The 17,442-nt window shown below is 36.5% G+C and overlaps 2 protein-coding genes across 10 annotated transcripts; one reads left to right on the top strand and one right to left on the bottom strand.

Annotated features, from left to right (window-relative positions):
* Positions 1-151: 151 nt before the first annotated feature.
* On the top strand, positions 152-1,685 carry LOC100877004 (peroxisomal membrane protein 2). 5 transcript variants are annotated; one of them, XM_076530628.1, is made up of 5 exons: positions 152-169; positions 537-704; positions 790-885; positions 984-1,329; positions 1,422-1,685. In XM_076530628.1, exons 2-5 carry the CDS (start codon positions 607-609, stop codon positions 1,509-1,511), a joined length of 630 nt encoding a protein of 209 aa, XP_076386743.1. In that variant the 5' UTR covers positions 152-169; positions 537-606; the 3' UTR covers positions 1,512-1,685. The 5 variants fall into 5 exon arrangements, with proteins under 5 accessions (XP_076386743.1, XP_076386742.1, XP_076386741.1 ...); XM_076530627.1 differs by lacking the exon at positions 152-169 and adding an exon at positions 292-352; XM_076530626.1 differs by lacking the exon at positions 152-169 and adding an exon at positions 311-452.
* Positions 862-17,435, bottom strand: Srrm234 (Serine-arginine repetitive matrix 2/3/4). Of its 5 annotated transcripts, none has more exons than XM_076530585.1 (10): positions 16,891-17,435; positions 15,917-16,158; positions 15,485-15,589; positions 10,557-10,835; positions 8,237-8,362; positions 8,086-8,164; positions 7,225-7,280; positions 5,107-7,113; positions 4,860-5,030; positions 862-3,596 (listed from the first exon to the last, which is right to left on the bottom strand). In XM_076530585.1, exons 2-10 carry the CDS (start codon positions 16,144-16,146, stop codon positions 3,446-3,448), a joined length of 3,204 nt encoding a protein of 1,067 aa, XP_076386700.1. In that variant the 5' UTR covers positions 16,147-16,158; positions 16,891-17,435; the 3' UTR covers positions 862-3,445. The 5 variants fall into 5 exon arrangements, 4 of the variants coding, with proteins under 4 accessions (XP_076386700.1, XP_076386701.1, XP_076386703.1 ...); XR_013037839.1 differs by lacking the exon at positions 862-3,596 and adding an exon at positions 3,926-4,540 and having other exon boundaries at positions 4,793-5,030; positions 16,891-17,434; XM_012296680.2 differs by lacking the exon at positions 862-3,596 and adding an exon at positions 3,926-4,540 and having other exon boundaries at positions 16,891-17,433.
* Between the last annotated feature and the right edge of the window lie 7 nt (positions 17,436-17,442).

Consider the following 17,442-nt stretch of genomic DNA (forward strand, 5'->3'; position numbering starts at 1 on the left):
ATTTTATTAAATGCAAAATAAAGTATTTTTTAACACATCCAAACATCTTCTATTTTATAAGTCATACATTTATATAAGAGGCATTACTGTGCAAGTCATCTATTGTGTACATGATAAAACATACACAATCTAACCTTGTAATCCTAAAATATTTTCTGCAATTTGCATTGTATGAAAATATTTATTATGTTTATAAAATAATAATTTTTTCATATTTATGCAATCATATATAAAAAAGTAGCAATGATGTTTTAATAAATAAATATATTATCTCCGATTAATTGAGTTCAAATATGGCTCCATGCATATGTTGAAATCTGTCAATATGTTGTAAAATAACAATTATCTTTCAGTAATATTTTGTTATAATGATATATTTTGTAATAACACAATAAATCAGTATTATTAACATAATATATTTAATAATTTAAAATTAACTTGAGTAACGATCGGTATATTAATTAAATTTGATATCTTCTAACTCGTGACATTCTGTATGGTGTACCGTTATCAGAGTATTCATCTATTTTTTACAGAACATAGCATTGAAATCTCGTTTCTTCATTATTAGTATCTTAATAAACACAGAAGAATTAAGTCACAAAAATGGCATTATCTAAACCAACGAATTTTCTTCTTCAACTCATGGGTGCTTATTTTGAGCGTCTTTATACTAGTCCGTTAAAAACTAAAGCAATTACCAGGTATGTCATGTTTCCAAATTAACATAAGAAATAAATATTATTTAATCATTAAATTAAACTTATAAGACTGCGTTTTTTATTCCAGTTGCATAATCGCTAGTCTCGGAAATTTTATGTCGCAGAAAATTTCTGGAGCAAAATACCTCAATCAAGATAGTTTACTTGCATTTGCTTTATTTGGGTAAATTTAAATAAATCACAATTACAGATTTTTGTGAATGAAAAACATTACAACTTAAAAATATTATAATTCTACTAAAATATTACATTATTTTATAGATTAATCTTTGGAGGACCTCTTCCACATTACTTTTATACTTATGTGCAACCTTTTCTAAAAAATCCTCTTTCACTTTTGTTGGTAGAGAGATGTTTATATACACCATGCTATCAAGCATTAGCATTATACATGATAGCATTGTTTGAGGTACAATCATTTACATACTACTTAGATTCACAGCTTATTGTACTAGACTTCATCACATTAAAATTCATTTTATTACAGGGTAACACGCATAATGATGCTTACAAACAATTGAAAAAGTTATACTTGCCTGTTCTAACTGCAAATTTGAAGTATTTAACAGTGTTGCAGTACCTGAATTTAAAATATGTTCCACCACTGGTAAGTAATTAAGTGTTCAAGCATATACTTTCTATGATCTTATAAATTATACATCATACATAAATAATATATATCTATTAATTTGTTTACAGTTACGTGTTCTAGTGGTAAATCTTATTGGTTTCTTTTGGGCCATATATCTTGCACAACAGCGATCCAAGCAATCAAAGACTACAAAATAATGTATTAATGTTTTACAAACTTGGGTTGTGGTGTTGTTAGGTATAAAATTAAGAACTAAAAATGGGGACCATATGTTAGGGATAATAAATATTTTGTATGTACATTATGTAAATATTTTCATTGGTAAATTGTACTTTTATGAATAAAAATAAAACAGAAATATTTATGAATAAGCTGTGTATGTGTTTTGAAGGAAAGGAAGCAGTGTTTTAAGCTTTTTAATTTAATCACACAACAACAATACAGAGTATATTACAGATATAATCAGAATTTCTTTCATATCAACGATGGTAACATTCGATGGCTGTAAATTATGAATAATAAATATTAATGTCAAAAGCCATGGTGGGCAAAGTTTAACAAGTTTCACTTTTGCATACTTGTGAACTTCATTTCATATTCCATTACAGGATTATAGTATCATAATAGAACCTATTAATAAAATATCAAAATAAAATTTTGTAATCTTACTGATTTTTATAAAACATGTATATTAAGATAAATGATATTTGTATCCCCGTTTTGTATAATAGATATGCATCAATGAAAAACCGGTATTGCAACACCATAACAATTGACAACTTCTTAATAAAACTGAGTCAGTCATTATGCAAGAGCTAATTCTATGTAGTTTGTCTATCTAATTATAAACAACGTAGACTTTCCAAATATGACTTTAAACCCTATACATACATTTTCAAGACTTAACTTTGAATAATCGAGACTAGTCTAATTATGTCTTTTGGTACGCTGCCTGGCCTTATAGCCAAGAAAAAAACATTTTGACTAGTGTTCAGATAAATTGAGTATTGCAAGTAAAAAAAGTTCAAAAGTTTATCACTTTTATACTTTTTCTTTGCTTTGAGAGTTGATAAATGACTAGCAAGTTGTGACAATAAATAAATAAATTACAAAATAAATAATTGATTATCTAAATAAATATACAATTCTTTAAATATTGAGTATGTCAAATGAAAAGCAAATGAGCAAAAGTGCTGGGTTTCATTATGCATAGTAATATCTATGTACAAAAGTAACAGGTGTAGAACATTGCACTAAAATGTTAATTATTAAAATAATAAATAAAAAGTTCTAATATTTTAATTATTAATGGAATGTCTAGAATTTGACTAGCTGGTGTTTGTATAACAAACAATCGCATGATTAAATAATCATGCAAATGTGGCACTACTAGAGTAGTTTAAAATGAACTTTTAAATAATGGAATAGCTATTGAATAATAATATGAGATCTTAAGAAGCTGCAACCAACATAGTTCATGATGCTTTATAATCATCATTTCCTTCTTATTGCTTAAATACTTAGACGTACGTAAGTCTACGAAAAAATGTCTTTATATGGAGACTTAAAATTCTCAAAGTTGTGACACAGCATAATCCACGATAATAATTGTTTTTAAAACGATCATATCGCAACATATTATCATATTTCTATTATTTAGAGTCTCGTTTAATTTCACAAAATTATAAAAAATGATCTCCTGATAAATAAATTTACCTTAACAATTAATACAATCATTGCACTGTAGTTACATTGAAATCACTGATTCTGAACACTTGATTGAAATTAAAAATATTAGCTTCACCTGACAAGAAGTACTACTAATACTGAGGCTGATGGCATTATGGTGAATCACCACTGATGAGTATTATTAAGTCATGAGATCAAATGTATAAATGCCTATTAAGAATTTACAAATACTTAAATATCATGCATCAAACTTAGAATGGCGTCTTCTTTGTCAAATCATACTTTTTGATATGAGAAAATAGGTAGAACTTTTGTTAATAAACATGATTTGTATGATGCAACAGCATTAGAAAAAGCGTGAAAGATATCCGTGACCCGCACCATTCCAAATCTGATCCATTAAAAGGAACGTCGAGTGTCTTTAGGGATCCACTTGATCGCTTCAACGCGTATACGATGGACTCCGACTTGGGGAACAACTTGATCGATGACTTGGACTTGACCAATTACTATGTCTGCTGCTTTCTGAACTACTCGGAGACGAAGGTGGTGTCGGAGTCGGTCGATGATATGGAATTGGTCGCTTCCTGGCGCTAAAATTAACAACTATCAATATTGTGTAAAAACGTATAACATTTGTTCAAATTCAGGTAAATGCACATTAGTCAAAAAATAGTTTTATAAAATAAATTAACGTGTTCAAATTAATATAAAAATGTATGAATCAACGTATACTGTAATTAACAACATAAGGAAGGAAATAGCAAACTAAACCATGCAATGCAATAAAAAAAAATGGAATACCATGCAAAATAAAAATGTGTCACTTACCTTGCTGTAATATTGATCATGGAAGGTAGTGGATCAAAAATGATTCACAAAACACAATGAAAGAAATATTGAACTAAAGAAAGAGGCTTGCTTCATAGCGGTAAATACATTTTATTTTGTGACTGACATAAAATAAAAGAGAACTTCTACTGTAAATGTTTAATTTACAATAATTTATAAGGAAAATACACGCATGCTACATCTACATGATGTCGGTAGATTGTTTATAAGCAATTAGATAAAAATGAAGAAAAAAAGGAACGAAAGAAAAATCATACAAACATAAATATACTTGTTTGACGAAATAAAGTTCGTATTATCAATTCGATAGAGTAAATATATATGTTCACTCTATAAAAACAAAATGTAGTAACGGCGATCGAACTTATCGTTTACAAAGTAGAAATTTTCATAGCGCCTAAAATAATCCCTTAGAAAATTACTTGCAGTTATATCGTTAAAGTTATAATATTTTATACTATTTACGGAACTATAATAAAACGACACGATCTGAACGATCACGCTTATTCAATAATTATTAAACTATTTGTTTGTTTTCCGACATTTACTTGTACCAAAGTGAAATCCGGTATGTATGCGTTATATAACGTTTCTCTTTACTACTACATTATAATCGTAGGAAAATAAAAGAAACATCTGTGCCAAGCCGTAACTTTATCTTCTATGCCTGTCCCTCGATCTGTCTCTGTAGGACATAATACAAAATGGCATTAGTTCAATCATATGACTTAAACGTTACGTACTTAACGATATTCATCGCTTTGCAATTGCTTGTTCTAACCGAAATTGTTCACGACAAAATGAACAATTTTCTAAAATGAAAAGAACAACAGTATCAATAGCGAAAAATAAAATAAAAAATGCAAATGAATATATATATATAAAAAAAAAGGTTTGGAAAAGGTAAACATCTCTACGATCAATGCAGTGGGCTTACAAAATTTGGCGTGGTGCGCTGTAAAACCTGTTGCTACGATACCGAAGGTAGTGTCCTTGATACCTACCTTGTAATACGACGTCTATCTAAGAAACTAGGTGAACCGTGACGTCGAGGTATCGACGGAGAACGTGACCTGCTAGAGGCCGAACTGCTGGATGTTGAACGAGAAGACCTGCTAGAGACACTGCTCGATGATCGCGAAGAACTAGAGAAACTTCTACGACTATGTCTTGAACTGTAAACCGAAACAAGAACATTGCAACAATAATGCAAACATCAACATTTTATTAATACTTATCAAACTAATTTACCTTAAAGAAGAACGTGAACTGCTTCTAGAGCGACTTCTCTTTTCTTTGTCCCGTGATATCCTGGAGAGTGACCGTGACCGGCTCCTCGACTTCTTCGATAAAGATCGACTTCTAGATTTCTTTGACAATGACCGACTTCGTGATTTTTTCGATAACGACCTACTCCTGGACTTCTTCGATAACGAACGACTCCTGGACCGTTTCGACAACGACCTGGTTCTACTCCTGGACCTTGATTTCTCTGGGGAACGAGAAGGGGACTTTTTCGAACGCGAGGGCGACCTTGAGGCAGAGTGTTTGGATTCCGAAGAAGATCTTGACCTGGTTAACCTCTTCGACCTAGTCGGTGACTTCGGTGACTTCTTGGATCTGGAGGGTGATACAGAAGACTTGTGCCTGGGAGATACAGACTTCTTGCTCCTCGTTGGGGAACGTGATTTTTTCTCCCTGGAAAGGGACCTCGAACGTTGCCTGGGCGATCTGGAAGACCTTTTCTCTGCGGACGTAGATCTTGCGTGCGCTCTAGAAGGTGACCTAGAGTAGGATTTGCCTCTTGGAGAATGCTTTTTAGAAACAGGCGAGTTCTTCTTTGACGTAGATGGAGATGCAGACCGCTGCTTCGACTTGTTCACATTGTTTGGTACCGGAGGTGGTGATTCACTGGGTGAACGTATTTTTATCGTTGCATCCTTGTCAGCAATTGCTGGGGGTGGTGAGTGTGGTGGTGATTTGCCCTGTGATGAACATTTCCATGACCCGTATAACCATAACGCTAAAATAAGCGGGGATTTCTTCTTAGGAGTACTAGGAGACGATTCCTGGTGATTCGCTTCGGCTGCTACGCTGGGGGACCTTGAGGTTACTTTATTGGATACTTGTGATAACGGAGGAGGTGATTCACTGGGAGATCGTATTTTTATGGCTGCCTCTTCTCGTGTCAACGGTAACGCGGGCGAAGGTGATCTACTTGACACTGGGGACTGAATAGCGGGTAGATGAGATGATACGGGTGATTTTGACTTAGACTTTTCTTCGACGGGACCAATAGGGTTTTGTACCATTTTCGGTGGGTCATTTGGTAAAGCTATATCAAGTACACTATCCTCCTTCTTCTCTTCCTTAACCTTAATAGGATTTATTGCCTTCTTTCCAAGGGATTCTCGAGCTTTCGCGGCTAATCCACTTTGTAAACGTTTCAGAGTGTGCAACTCTTTCATCTTTTCTTCGTCCTCCGGTTTCGGCTCGTCGTCTGCTATATCGGTTTCATCCTCGCTGGAAGATCGTAGCCTAACCCTTGGAGTAATCGTTCTCATTTTTCGTGCCCTGGAACTCGACCGGGACTTTCGTTTGCTGTCGCGACTCTTCTTCTCGTCTCGCTTCTTCTTCTCCTCCGATATGTGTTTGTACCGTTCTGGATTTTTCCTCACGGGAGAGTAGCTCAAGGTGGATCGTCTAGATCTACTCCTTGTCCTACTGCGACTTCTACGACGATCTCTCGACCTCTCTCGTCTATCTCTTTGCCTTCTCGGTGACCTCGATCTCCTTCGCGAATCAGACCTTCGACGCCTAGGAGGAGGCGATAATCTGCGCCGTGATCCGTAACGATCGTACCTCGACCGACTCCTGCTTCTAGATATCGAGTATCTATTGTATCTTCTAGGAGATCTTGAGATTCTCCTTCTTCTAGGCGAAGGACTGATTCGTCGTGACCTCGAATACCTTCTAGGAGATCTTCCTCTATCGATTCTACTTCTTGACGGTGATCTGTGACGCCGTGGTGGAGGACTCTTGTGTACAACAACCGGTGATTTATCCTTTTTCTCTGGAACAACCTTTTTGATGGGAGAATCTTTCTTTTTAGGGGGCGGAGTTTCATTTCGACCCTTCTCTTGCTTCTTTGGCGAGCGATTCGATCGAGATTCTTTCGTCGTACTCGCTGCCTCGTCGTTCTTAGTCTTTTCCACGGCTTTGTCATGTTTCATAGACTTCCTTGGCCTTTCTGACGAGCTATAAATTTAAATAATTCACATCACATATTGATTAAAGTTCTGTCCGTTTATTGAGGACATATAAATTCAATGATGACCTCAAACAATTAATATTTCAATTAGAACATACCTGTCTGTCGAACTGTCAGATGACTGATGCTTCCTCTTGACAGCTACTTTCTTCTTCTAGAAGAAGAAGAGTGCAGATTATTAAATTAAACAAAATTATCTAACGAACACCAATCATGCATATGTATTTGTCAGTAGGATTAAAAAAAAGAGATCGCAAGTTTTAAAAAGACTTTCTGGAGTCTGCTCATTTGCTCTAATACAAATATATTTGACAGTTTAAAATGTATGTAATGTTTGGACCAGAAGTTTCAGTGTGCTGACAGAGAAAGAAATATATATATCAAGAAAAGAAAAATTAAAAGTAGGTGAACATTGTATGCATTAATATTCTTTGCATTGCACCTGTATCAAAGAACAAGCAGTCTCCTATTATTATAATCTCGCAAATGTGATGGTGCTCGACACAAAACGAGTGAAAGGCAACAACAATCGCAAAATTCGTACGAATAGAAATCACAAATTATTATTACATTGATTAGCGGCATATCTGGTACTCACTCAGGGAATATATCCTGTCAAATGGCGCTGATAATTACAAACAATACTGAGATTTACACTTTTGAAATAATGACTGTTAACTTGAAATCAGATGAAAATCTTTACAGAAACAAGCCATGAATCATGCTTATTCAAAGTTAGGCAGCAACACAAATCTTTTATAATCCAATGTTTATAATCGACAAACTAAGTAGGGGTGGGGAAAAATGAACATAAAAGTAAATGTCGCATGCTCCTGCTTCACGTGCTAAGGTATATATATGAATATATAGATTTATAAATATGTATATGTATGTATAGAAAGTCAGAGAGAGGAAGATAGAACTTTTGTATCCGTTTCCTTCGTATTCATTTGTCCTACCTCATGTTTTTCTTTTGCCTCTGCTTTAGATTTCTTCTTCTTCTTTTTCTTTTTCTTCTTTGATTCAGTTTCAGAAGAACTGTAAAATTACATCTATTAGCAATATGTGTGAGATATTTATAAGTGTGTTATATATACTTTTAACCTATACCTGCTATCATCCGAAGCTTCACTAGAATCACTATCAGAGGAACTAGCCTCAGTCTTCTTGTGTTTCTTCTCCTTTTTCTTCTTCTTAGATTTTTCTTTTTTCTTACTAGCCTTTGGCGATTCCGACCTAGGGAATTCATTTGTCATTAATAAAAGCTTCACTAAAATGCTATCATAATTTGCTTATTTTTGATCTTTTTTCATTTCTTTTTTTAATAATATTTAGTTATTAATTCTTGCAGTGGGCGTCTTCCTGTCGACAAGTGCATACCTTGTGCTGACAATAAAGAAAGCTGTAGTACAATGTATCCGTGTGTGAAACAAATACTTTATTCTAATGATACAAGCTACCTGCTTTCAACGAACTCGACCAAAGTAATGAACAAATTTGAAAGTAACAATTGAGAAACGCGAATCCCGACGGAATTTTGCACTGAACTATTTCAGCATCTGGATAAGGTATCGAATTTAAAAAAAGAAAATGGAAACTAATTTATAGAAATATAATATATATATAGAGAGAGAGGAAATGCAGCATGTAAACACTTTAATACTTGTCAATATATATATGTAAAAAAAAAATAAATAAATAAAACTCATTTTATTTCACCGCAATCCCAAGTGAATTAAGTAATAAAAAATATAAATACAACGATACATATACAGGTGAAAGTCACAATATTGGGCTATAGCTAACAAACCGACTACAGAATCACTCATTTGAAAGATTTGGTTTAACATTGTTGCATCGGATCTCTGTTCAACTAGCTACGACAAGGTACATACACAAAACCAAATCTTTCAAAAACTTTACAAAAGACAAGTATACAAAATATGAGGAGTATTGATATAATATGGGATTAGCATTACCTTGATAACCATCGATAGGGACGGACTTGTCAGAAAAAAATAGAGAGATGACATTAACAACAAGCTTTATCGATAACAACAACAAAGATAGAAATGCATGATTTACGCGTCAGATTTTACGTTATTTGTTTAGAAAAAAAGAACAACCCGCGTTTACTTTGTATAACAGGTAAATGTTTGCCCATTACACATATTCTTTACATCATATTCATTAAACCCGGACAAATATTACGAGTGTTTTCTTGATGCTACATGAATTGGAATATAGCAAACATTTACCTCTGAATTGCGCCTATAACACCTAAACATAATGCAACGACTCGATTTTTCTTTTCTCAATACGAAGATCAATATCGTTTTTTCAAGAGTGTTTTTTTTTGGAAAGTAGACGCGACGACCACACTTACCTACTGAGCCTACTAGGTAGGCACTCAGTCCTCCTCAGTTCTGTTTGAAACAGAGAAAGGTGTATGGGACATGAAATAGTAGGTGAGTCATGAGTCAGTATCTGACAAGAGGTGTGTAGTAAGCAAATGAACGAGTGTGGAGTTGCGGTAAATGAATAATTAACCGGGGGAGGAGAGGAATTACTACGGGGGGATGTTCGTTCGGTCTTGAAGCCTGGATTCAGGTTCTTGCAAAGAATTTCCTTCTTCAATCACTTCTTCAAGTATATATATCGCAACATTGCACTATGATACAACAAAATATATTAAATATCATCGTATTTATGCTATGTTAGCTCCAGTACAGTGATAGGCAGATCGTGTGCTCAGTGGAGAACTTATGAACAGCGACGTGGACGTTTAAAAAAGCTTAGCAAGAGTCTAGCAAAAGCCTAGATTGATGAGTTAGCCTAGGTAAAGATGTAACGCGTGATGATCTAATGCGTGAATGCGATCTAAAGCATAGCCATACAACGCATAAGAATGCGTGAAAATATAACACGTGCCGATACAACGTTCCAGAAATGTTTGGCTAATACTTGGCCCTAAAAGCCTAGCTCTTTGCAAGGCGTGAAAATGCATCAATTTCCAAATTCTCGACGTACAATACAATACTATTAACAAATGAACTCTATGATACAATATGAAATTAATCGTCCAAGCTATCAATATATAACTGATCTGATAACGCAAGGCAGTATACTCTACTCAGGATTCTAGAGACATCAAGGACGTCTCTCGATTTCTGACAACTAGGCAAACCAGTACCTGCTCACTATTATTATAACTGCCCGTGAATGTCCATCACACACACGTCCTCTCATGAGCACATTTGCCCGTCACTGTCATACAATTTATACTAACGCCATAGAATACAATCTCGTTAATATACCATAGTACAATGTGACAATATGCGTATACAATTACAACCGCTCGCTGGTTAACAATGATTGGAACACCGAATCCAGCCTCCACTGACCCGTGCACCATTACGTGGTCCTTTACCTTTCCTTCTTGTGCTTCTTCCCCTTTTTCTTCTTGATCGTGCTACCGGATCGTTTTCTCTTCTTTTTCTCCGGGGAGGAGGTCGTGTTTGGCACGGGGCTAGGTGTTCGCACCAGTTCGTACACTTTGCTAGCGGCCGCTCTTGCCTCCGCCTCGCGCGCGTGTCTCTCCGGATCTAGGCTACTTCCTTCCACGAAGAACTCCGATATACCGAAGGCTTCTCGTAGCTTGGCATTTTTCTCTTGTTGCGCCTCGGCAATCTGGTGTGTCTCTCGAACGCTGAAAGTAGATATACTCGTTGAAGTCCAAACTCAAACAACAGGGAAACGAGAAGTCACTCGCGCCACGGTGTTACACCATACGCGATCGCAACGACCCCGGTTCGCGCGTGAACGGACTCGAAGCTGAAAGTGGATACCAAGGAAGTAGAACCGAGGGAAATAAGTCACACACAGGGACCCCACGCATTCACGCGTAGATCTAGAAACACGTGATCAGGTCACGAGTAAAAATAAACACTCTGGCACTGTGTTTCGATATCTTAGGATATCACCTGGTGACTGGAGATAACAGGAGGGAGATTCGAGGATTCGTACCGCGTCGAGATTTTCACCGTCATCGTCGCGCGCGAACTTAACGGGTTTCGCGACGATCCATAGAGCTGGCGAAGGGGTTGCTGGTGCTACTGGCGTTGCTGGACGTCGTAACTCTTGGAACAGTCGATGAAAATGTCCGGACAATGCGGCAAGGTAGTGACATAACACCGGAGAGAGACTGTATACGAGGAGAAATCGAGGCGACCCCTCTTCTTCCCCGCGAGTGAAAAGCAGCGAGCGAGGCCGGGGTCGGTCGAGCCACCCCTACGCCAACGCTCGAGCGCGGATCAATACAATCCAGCTGTTCTCTTTTCTGCTATCCCTTTCGCGCCACTCGCCCGCTACACGCTCGAATTCAGCAGCCAACCGCTCGCCTACAGTCACCCCTCGACCGGGGTTGACCGGGAAAATCATTTTTTCTTTACCCCCGTTTTTGATTACCCTTCGACACACGCTTTGAACCTTGGGGTAAATTTAACGGAAGTCCCTTCAGGTGCTAATTTTATCTTGAAAATTTTGCGATTATACACATCCTCTATTATGTAGAAATACTTTAGGAATTTAAGTGAGAATAATTTCAAAATAAAATTAATAAACTTATAAATTTTTAGTTACTGATTTTAGAAATCTTCATGACCCCAAATTTCATGAACTTCAAAATTCCTAAGTCTTCAAACTTTAATACTTTCACATTTTTAATTCACAAGTTAACAATTTTTAATTCTGCAATTTAAAAAATTCTAAACACTTAATTCCTAAATCTATGAATTTTTAAATTACAAATTCTCAAACTCCAAGTTCTTAATTCCTCAAATTTCAAAAATTCCAGAATCCAATTCCCAAATTCCTGAATCCCAAGTCCTCGAATTCCAATTCGACCAATTGCTCAAATTTCAGAAATTCCCAAAATGTCAAACATTTCATTCTTAAACTCGGAAGCAAACATTTCAAAGAGTATGCACTGCGATTCCAGAAATCCAAAGATCCCTAATTTGAATGTTCACAGTATGTCAAACGGTAACAGTTGTTTACACGGAAATGTTTCCCTTTCGTAAAGGATTGGGGAGTCAACAGTGACTCATCCCCGAGCTGAATGCGGAGAGAAAAGCTGTTTGCCTTTTTAATCCCCTTTCACCCTCCGCTTCTTTATCCACTATTAATGTTGGACTTGGCTTTTAGATTTTTCAGCCAACTTGAACGTGCATTTACATTAAACGTTCAAAGACGTATCTTTTAGTAATGGTCAATTGCAAGAGATATTTTCTTGGTTTGTATCAATGTGGAATCTCGAATGTCACTGTGGAACAGGCTATATCTGCGGTTAGAGAAATCTAATTTCTCGTATTACTGTTTTTAACAAAAATAACTTTCTATTCGTCTCGAAACTTTCGATGTTACACTCAGATATTTCAATATGTGGATAAAGTGGTATATTGTACGAAACGAGGAACTACGTGTTAAAGCCTTTGACTGTTGATTAAAAATTTAACTTGGTAATTTAAGAGATCGTCTGAGGAAATAATTATTCTATATCATTTAATAATAATTTTTGTGAGAAGCTACTGTTTTCCCTCTCGAAATTAAAAGGGAGAATTTACGGCGTCATAGTGGCGTATTAATCTTCAGATGAGATGGCTAGTGGAATGACGCAGAAAACTTCTCACGTGTTACCTAACTCCACCTCTGATGCCTTCATGATGTATATTTAAATTTAGAAACTTAATTTGTGAATTCGAAACCCAAGAATTAGAATTTGAAAATTTACTCTGACAATTTGATATCAACCTTGTTAACACTAAAATATTATCCAGACTTGAAAATATATATTACAACATATACAAGAAATCAGAAAATATATATATAAACCCCAATAAAATATATATAATAATATATAAATTGTCCATCATCCGATCGCCTCGCGTTTCAACCCCATCAACAAAAGCTTACATAATCAAAGCACTCTTCCGCGAACCTCCCCACAATACCGGTTCGACAGTCAAAGAGTTAAAAATATAAAAAGTGAGCAGCAGTAAATTCACCTGACGACGGAGCGTACGTTGCTTCGCCGTCCGGCGAGAAGATGCAGTTGTATGCGTTGACAACAGCAACAATGCTGTCGCATTTGCAGCTGTGCCCGTTTCTTTCCGTTCGCCGCTTGTAATTTTCGTTTCCTCGATCGTTTGGCGACCTTCTGTCTGTCCAGGAAAAAATTGCCACGCCACAGGGTCTCGAAGAAGGCGCGTCCATCGGCTGGACCGCGTCCACGTGCCGGTTTCAGGGGAGCCACCGTTACGGACATAGTCATTCCTCGAGTATAAACAGGCAACTGAACGCTTCTCGTTCGTTTGATCCTCTTAAACTAATAATCGTGTCTGGATCCTCTTAAACTTGGTTTCCCTGCGAACTTTCTTCTCTACGTCTAAGCACGATGTTTGATCCCTTCATTACTTGGATGTTTCTTTAACAAGCTTCTTTAACGGAATACTTCGATCTTAACTACAGGGACGAGACAATGTCCGGTTAATAAAGATCCGCGGTGTGTAGGTAGTTTCCGGTATCGTTGTCGTCGAATCGTTTCATTTCGTTCAACATCCAATTTGCCAGACCACCAGGCAGCCCCTCCGGCCCGAATAATTAACGGCCGAGTAATTAGATGAGCATTAAGGGCGATCGGCCGCTAATTTACGCTAAGGAGCTCTGCCGGTTGGGCCACGCTGTGCAAGTACTTCCGATGCAGCTTAATCCCCTTTTCGAGGGAGACTTTGATAGTTTAGGAGGGCGGAAGAGGGATGGGGGTGGAGGCGCAGGTAATGGCTTCCTCCCACGATTACAGCCCCGCTGCTTCTCTATTCAAAGCTTCTCTGCAAGAACAATCATCCGGTGACAATGACGGGAAACGTCAGTTTTCGTCTCTCGCGCTGGATTCTTTATTTCCTCCCTCTCCGTTGAATAGAGTTTTTTTTCGCAGTGTCGTTTGATCGATTGCTTCTCCCCAGAGTAATCAACGCTGAAACGAGCTTCTCCCTAAATCATCCCTTCTTACTTCATTTCCACTTGGGATTGCTCCATCAACCAGCAGACTATTCTTCTCCGTTGTACGATTCTTTGTGCTTTTCACGCGTTTGTACAGTAGTGTATAGATGTATGTGGCTCGTGTAAGAATATATGGCTGTATTCTAGCTTAGACTAAGGAAGACTTCGGATCAGGCACACTATCGTCGTACACTGTGCGTGTACAGCTTTTTCTTAATTATCGTCGATTTAATTACTCGTTGACTTGGAGACACATGGATTATTCGGGACAAAATTCATGGATTTGATCCCTTTCAGACACGTGAGGTTCTTGTCCCCAGCATAAAAATTCTTTGATCAAAAAATTAGCCTTATTCGAGCACGTATTATATCTTTTTTTCTGATCTTACGTACCTTAGGATAGTTACACTTAAACGCGACGACTTAACACTTACGACTACTAATATCGATGGACTATACTCTAATGGAAGACTTTTGTGATTTTCGTAGCTAACGTATCACGAGATCGTTACATGTTCCCTTTTTCTAATTTCCTTTGTCCTTTCGCCGACGATTCGTGTACACCCGTCGAGAGTCGACGACGCGCAGCGTCGCAACGCCGGTCCATCCTCGCACTGAGGCGGAAAAGTCGAGTGAGATGCTGGAACGAACTCTCCCTCCCCTCGTGCCGACAGATATCGCTGTTTCTCTTCTCTTTCCGTGTTCTCTGCATCTCTCCCTTTTCGTGGGTGGCGCCGGCGCTATGGGGTACGTCGATATCGCCGGTGTAATACCCCTGAAAGCCGGCTCGAGGGAACGCGAGCGTCTCCACCCTCCAATAATATTGGGTTTAGCGGGAACCTGAGCCCTCGATGAGAGGGTGCAAGTGCTCGAAGATTGCATTTACACGGCCTTCCAGTAGAGTAACTATTGAGTCCTTGCCCCGAGGGTTCTCGCGATCACGATCTTCAGATTTTCAAGCGGTCTTAGACGCGCAACGTTTACACGAGAGATCCTGAGGTTTTCAAACTTTCGATTTAAGTCGTGTATGAAGAGACAGGGGCTCGAGAAGAGTTGTAACTGTTTTAGCAACGTTTCTGGCTAAAGATGAAAGCTCTTATATGTACATACTTGTGAGATTTTTAATAAAGAAACGCAAACAGGTTATGGAAAGTGGCTGTTTTTGTATCGTATATTGCGTCAAACCAGTGTTTTTTACAATATAATTTGTTTCAAACATGATAACTTTGTTTATTCAATATCACAAAGTATACAAACGCAGAAATATAGTAGGATGAATAATGAAAAAATTCTACTTACTTTACACGGCCAAATTCATCCCTAGATATTGCTGGTTTTGTATCAGTTCCCATTAACATGGATCTGTATGATTCTACTTTTTTTGTTACCTCTTCGGTAGTGAACCTGTAAGACAAAATCCAAGTATTTATATAATGCAACAAACAGGTTACTATTAATTGTGTTATTTATATGCTTATGGACAGTACACTGGCAAAGAAATATATGAGAAAGAAATGCATTGAAGCCAAAGGTGAGCTAAATCCAATAGAAGTTTAAAATCTAATTTAGTATCGGGTTCAAGGAGTGAATAAAGCTTACACATTTATTACATATGTAACATTGAAACCTCTATCTAAGGAACATTTTTTATTTGTTTCTCTTTGAAGTTCATTGTTATATCATTATGTTAACATTGATTTTTTGTCATATCAAGGTATTGAAAATACTTACCCTTGTTCCTCTAAAATATCTGCTAATTCTGCACATTTTACTTCAACTTTTCTTTTCCTAACATGATCAAGAATTTCTTTATTAGGCTGTTTATTGAGCTGGTCTAATTTTCCTTCGTCAGTTTTATACGTGACTTTATCTTTTGTTTTACGTATGATTGCCCAATTTCTTTGGACATGTCCATTAGTTCCAGAACCACGCGGTGTTTGTAATCCAATACCATTGTACATTTTGTATTATGCCTGCAATGTAAAATAAAAAACTTTCGTTATTATTATTGTCTTAAGTTAACACAATTATTGTATAAATATTATATTCATTTTGCAAGGGTAGTTCTGAATTATATTAAATAAGTACTAGTTGCATTACTTTTATTTTACACGTATAATAAAGTTATGACTTCAATTAATTAGCGATATAAGTAATCTGCAAAATTACAAATGTTTATTCAGCTAATACAAAAATAATATTTAACAATGTTTCAATAATAATTTGTTCAGTAAATTAACTAAGTTAATTCACATATGTTATATTACAATGTCAAGTCTATACAAACTTAAGTCTAAAAAGGAAATAAGAAATTAAAATAAAACTATGTTATTCATATTTTCTTTATAGTTACACAATGACAAGTATTAAAACAGCATTTCTATACATAATTAACGATTAATAGGTATCTTAACAATGAGTGACAGTAAGTGAACAATAAACGTTATAGTGGTTATATTTAAAAACCTAAATAAAGATTTCTTTCACTGTGATTACAAAGTAAACCATAATAATTTACTCAAGCATTTGGCACTAAATCTTAATTGAATTATGATAAATTGATTGACAATATGACATGATAGAACTAATAACTGGAAGGGAACGAGAAGGTAGGTTAGAATATAATACACCCAAATCAATTATCGATCCGGCGAATGCTGCGCAAATTTCACGAGTATATGTTTTACGTTATTGTAGAATATTACCTTAGCATTAGTAATACCACTGACGATCTTGTTGTGCCATCCACACAAATGTCGATTTCACGAATTATTACCGAATGAAATCGATGACTGAAAAAAAACAACGAGCACCACAATTTCTATGGCGTTACCGTTTCACGCGGCAGCCTCGCAACTTACTGTACGGTGGCGCCATTGTTTCCATGAACGTATTATTCGTTCAACAAGAGATCATACTCATTATTCGACGAGTTTAGGTTTGTTTTGCGCATATCAACTGCGATTGGCTAGAGTATGCATCGTAACTAACAGTAACAGACATGCGCTTTTATGCAGCTGTGTATACTCAGTGATCGAAGTTTCCAAAACAGTAAACTTCGCAAGTTTGAAAGTTTCAAATTGCCAAATACCAAGATTCCCAAGTTCACAAATTCTACAACTCCTGAATTCCTAAATTTTCAGATTTAGTTATGAACGATGTATGTCTCTTACTACAATTCATGCATCCAGTCCACTGCGTATATGACCGGCTAACTAAGAAACACATTTCGTATCGGCACCGCATTAACTGGTGGG

Source organism: Megachile rotundata, chromosome 4 (genome assembly GCF_050947335.1).
Source record: "Megachile rotundata isolate GNS110a chromosome 4, iyMegRotu1, whole genome shotgun sequence".
NCBI classification, from domain to species: domain Eukaryota; kingdom Metazoa; phylum Arthropoda; class Insecta; order Hymenoptera; family Megachilidae; genus Megachile; species Megachile rotundata.

Excerpts from the sequence above, each read along its gene's own strand:
- LOC100877004 (XM_076530628.1), top strand. The coding sequence starts at position 607 with ATGGCATTATCTAAACCAACGAATTTTCTTCTTCAACTCATGGGTGCT. Across the intron at positions 705-789 it reads AAAACTAAAGCAATTACCAG|TTGCATAATCGCTAGTCTCG; the intron begins GTATGTCATGTT and ends TTTTTATTCCAG. Across the intron at positions 1,330-1,421 it reads TAAAATATGTTCCACCACTG|TTACGTGTTCTAGTGGTAAA; the intron begins GTAAGTAATTAA and ends ATTTGTTTACAG.
- Srrm234 (XM_076530585.1), bottom strand. The coding sequence starts at position 16,146 with ATGTACAATGGTATTGGATTACAAACACCGCGTGGTTCTGGAACTAAT. Across the intron at positions 8,363-10,556 it reads AAGAAGCACAAGAAGGAAAG|GTCGGAATCGCCAAAGGCTA; the intron begins GTAAAGGACCAC and ends TGAATTCCCTAG. Across the intron at positions 5,031-5,106 it reads AGTTCACGTTCTTCTTTAAG|TTCAAGACATAGTCGTAGAA; the intron begins GTAAATTAGTTT and ends TTCGGTTTACAG.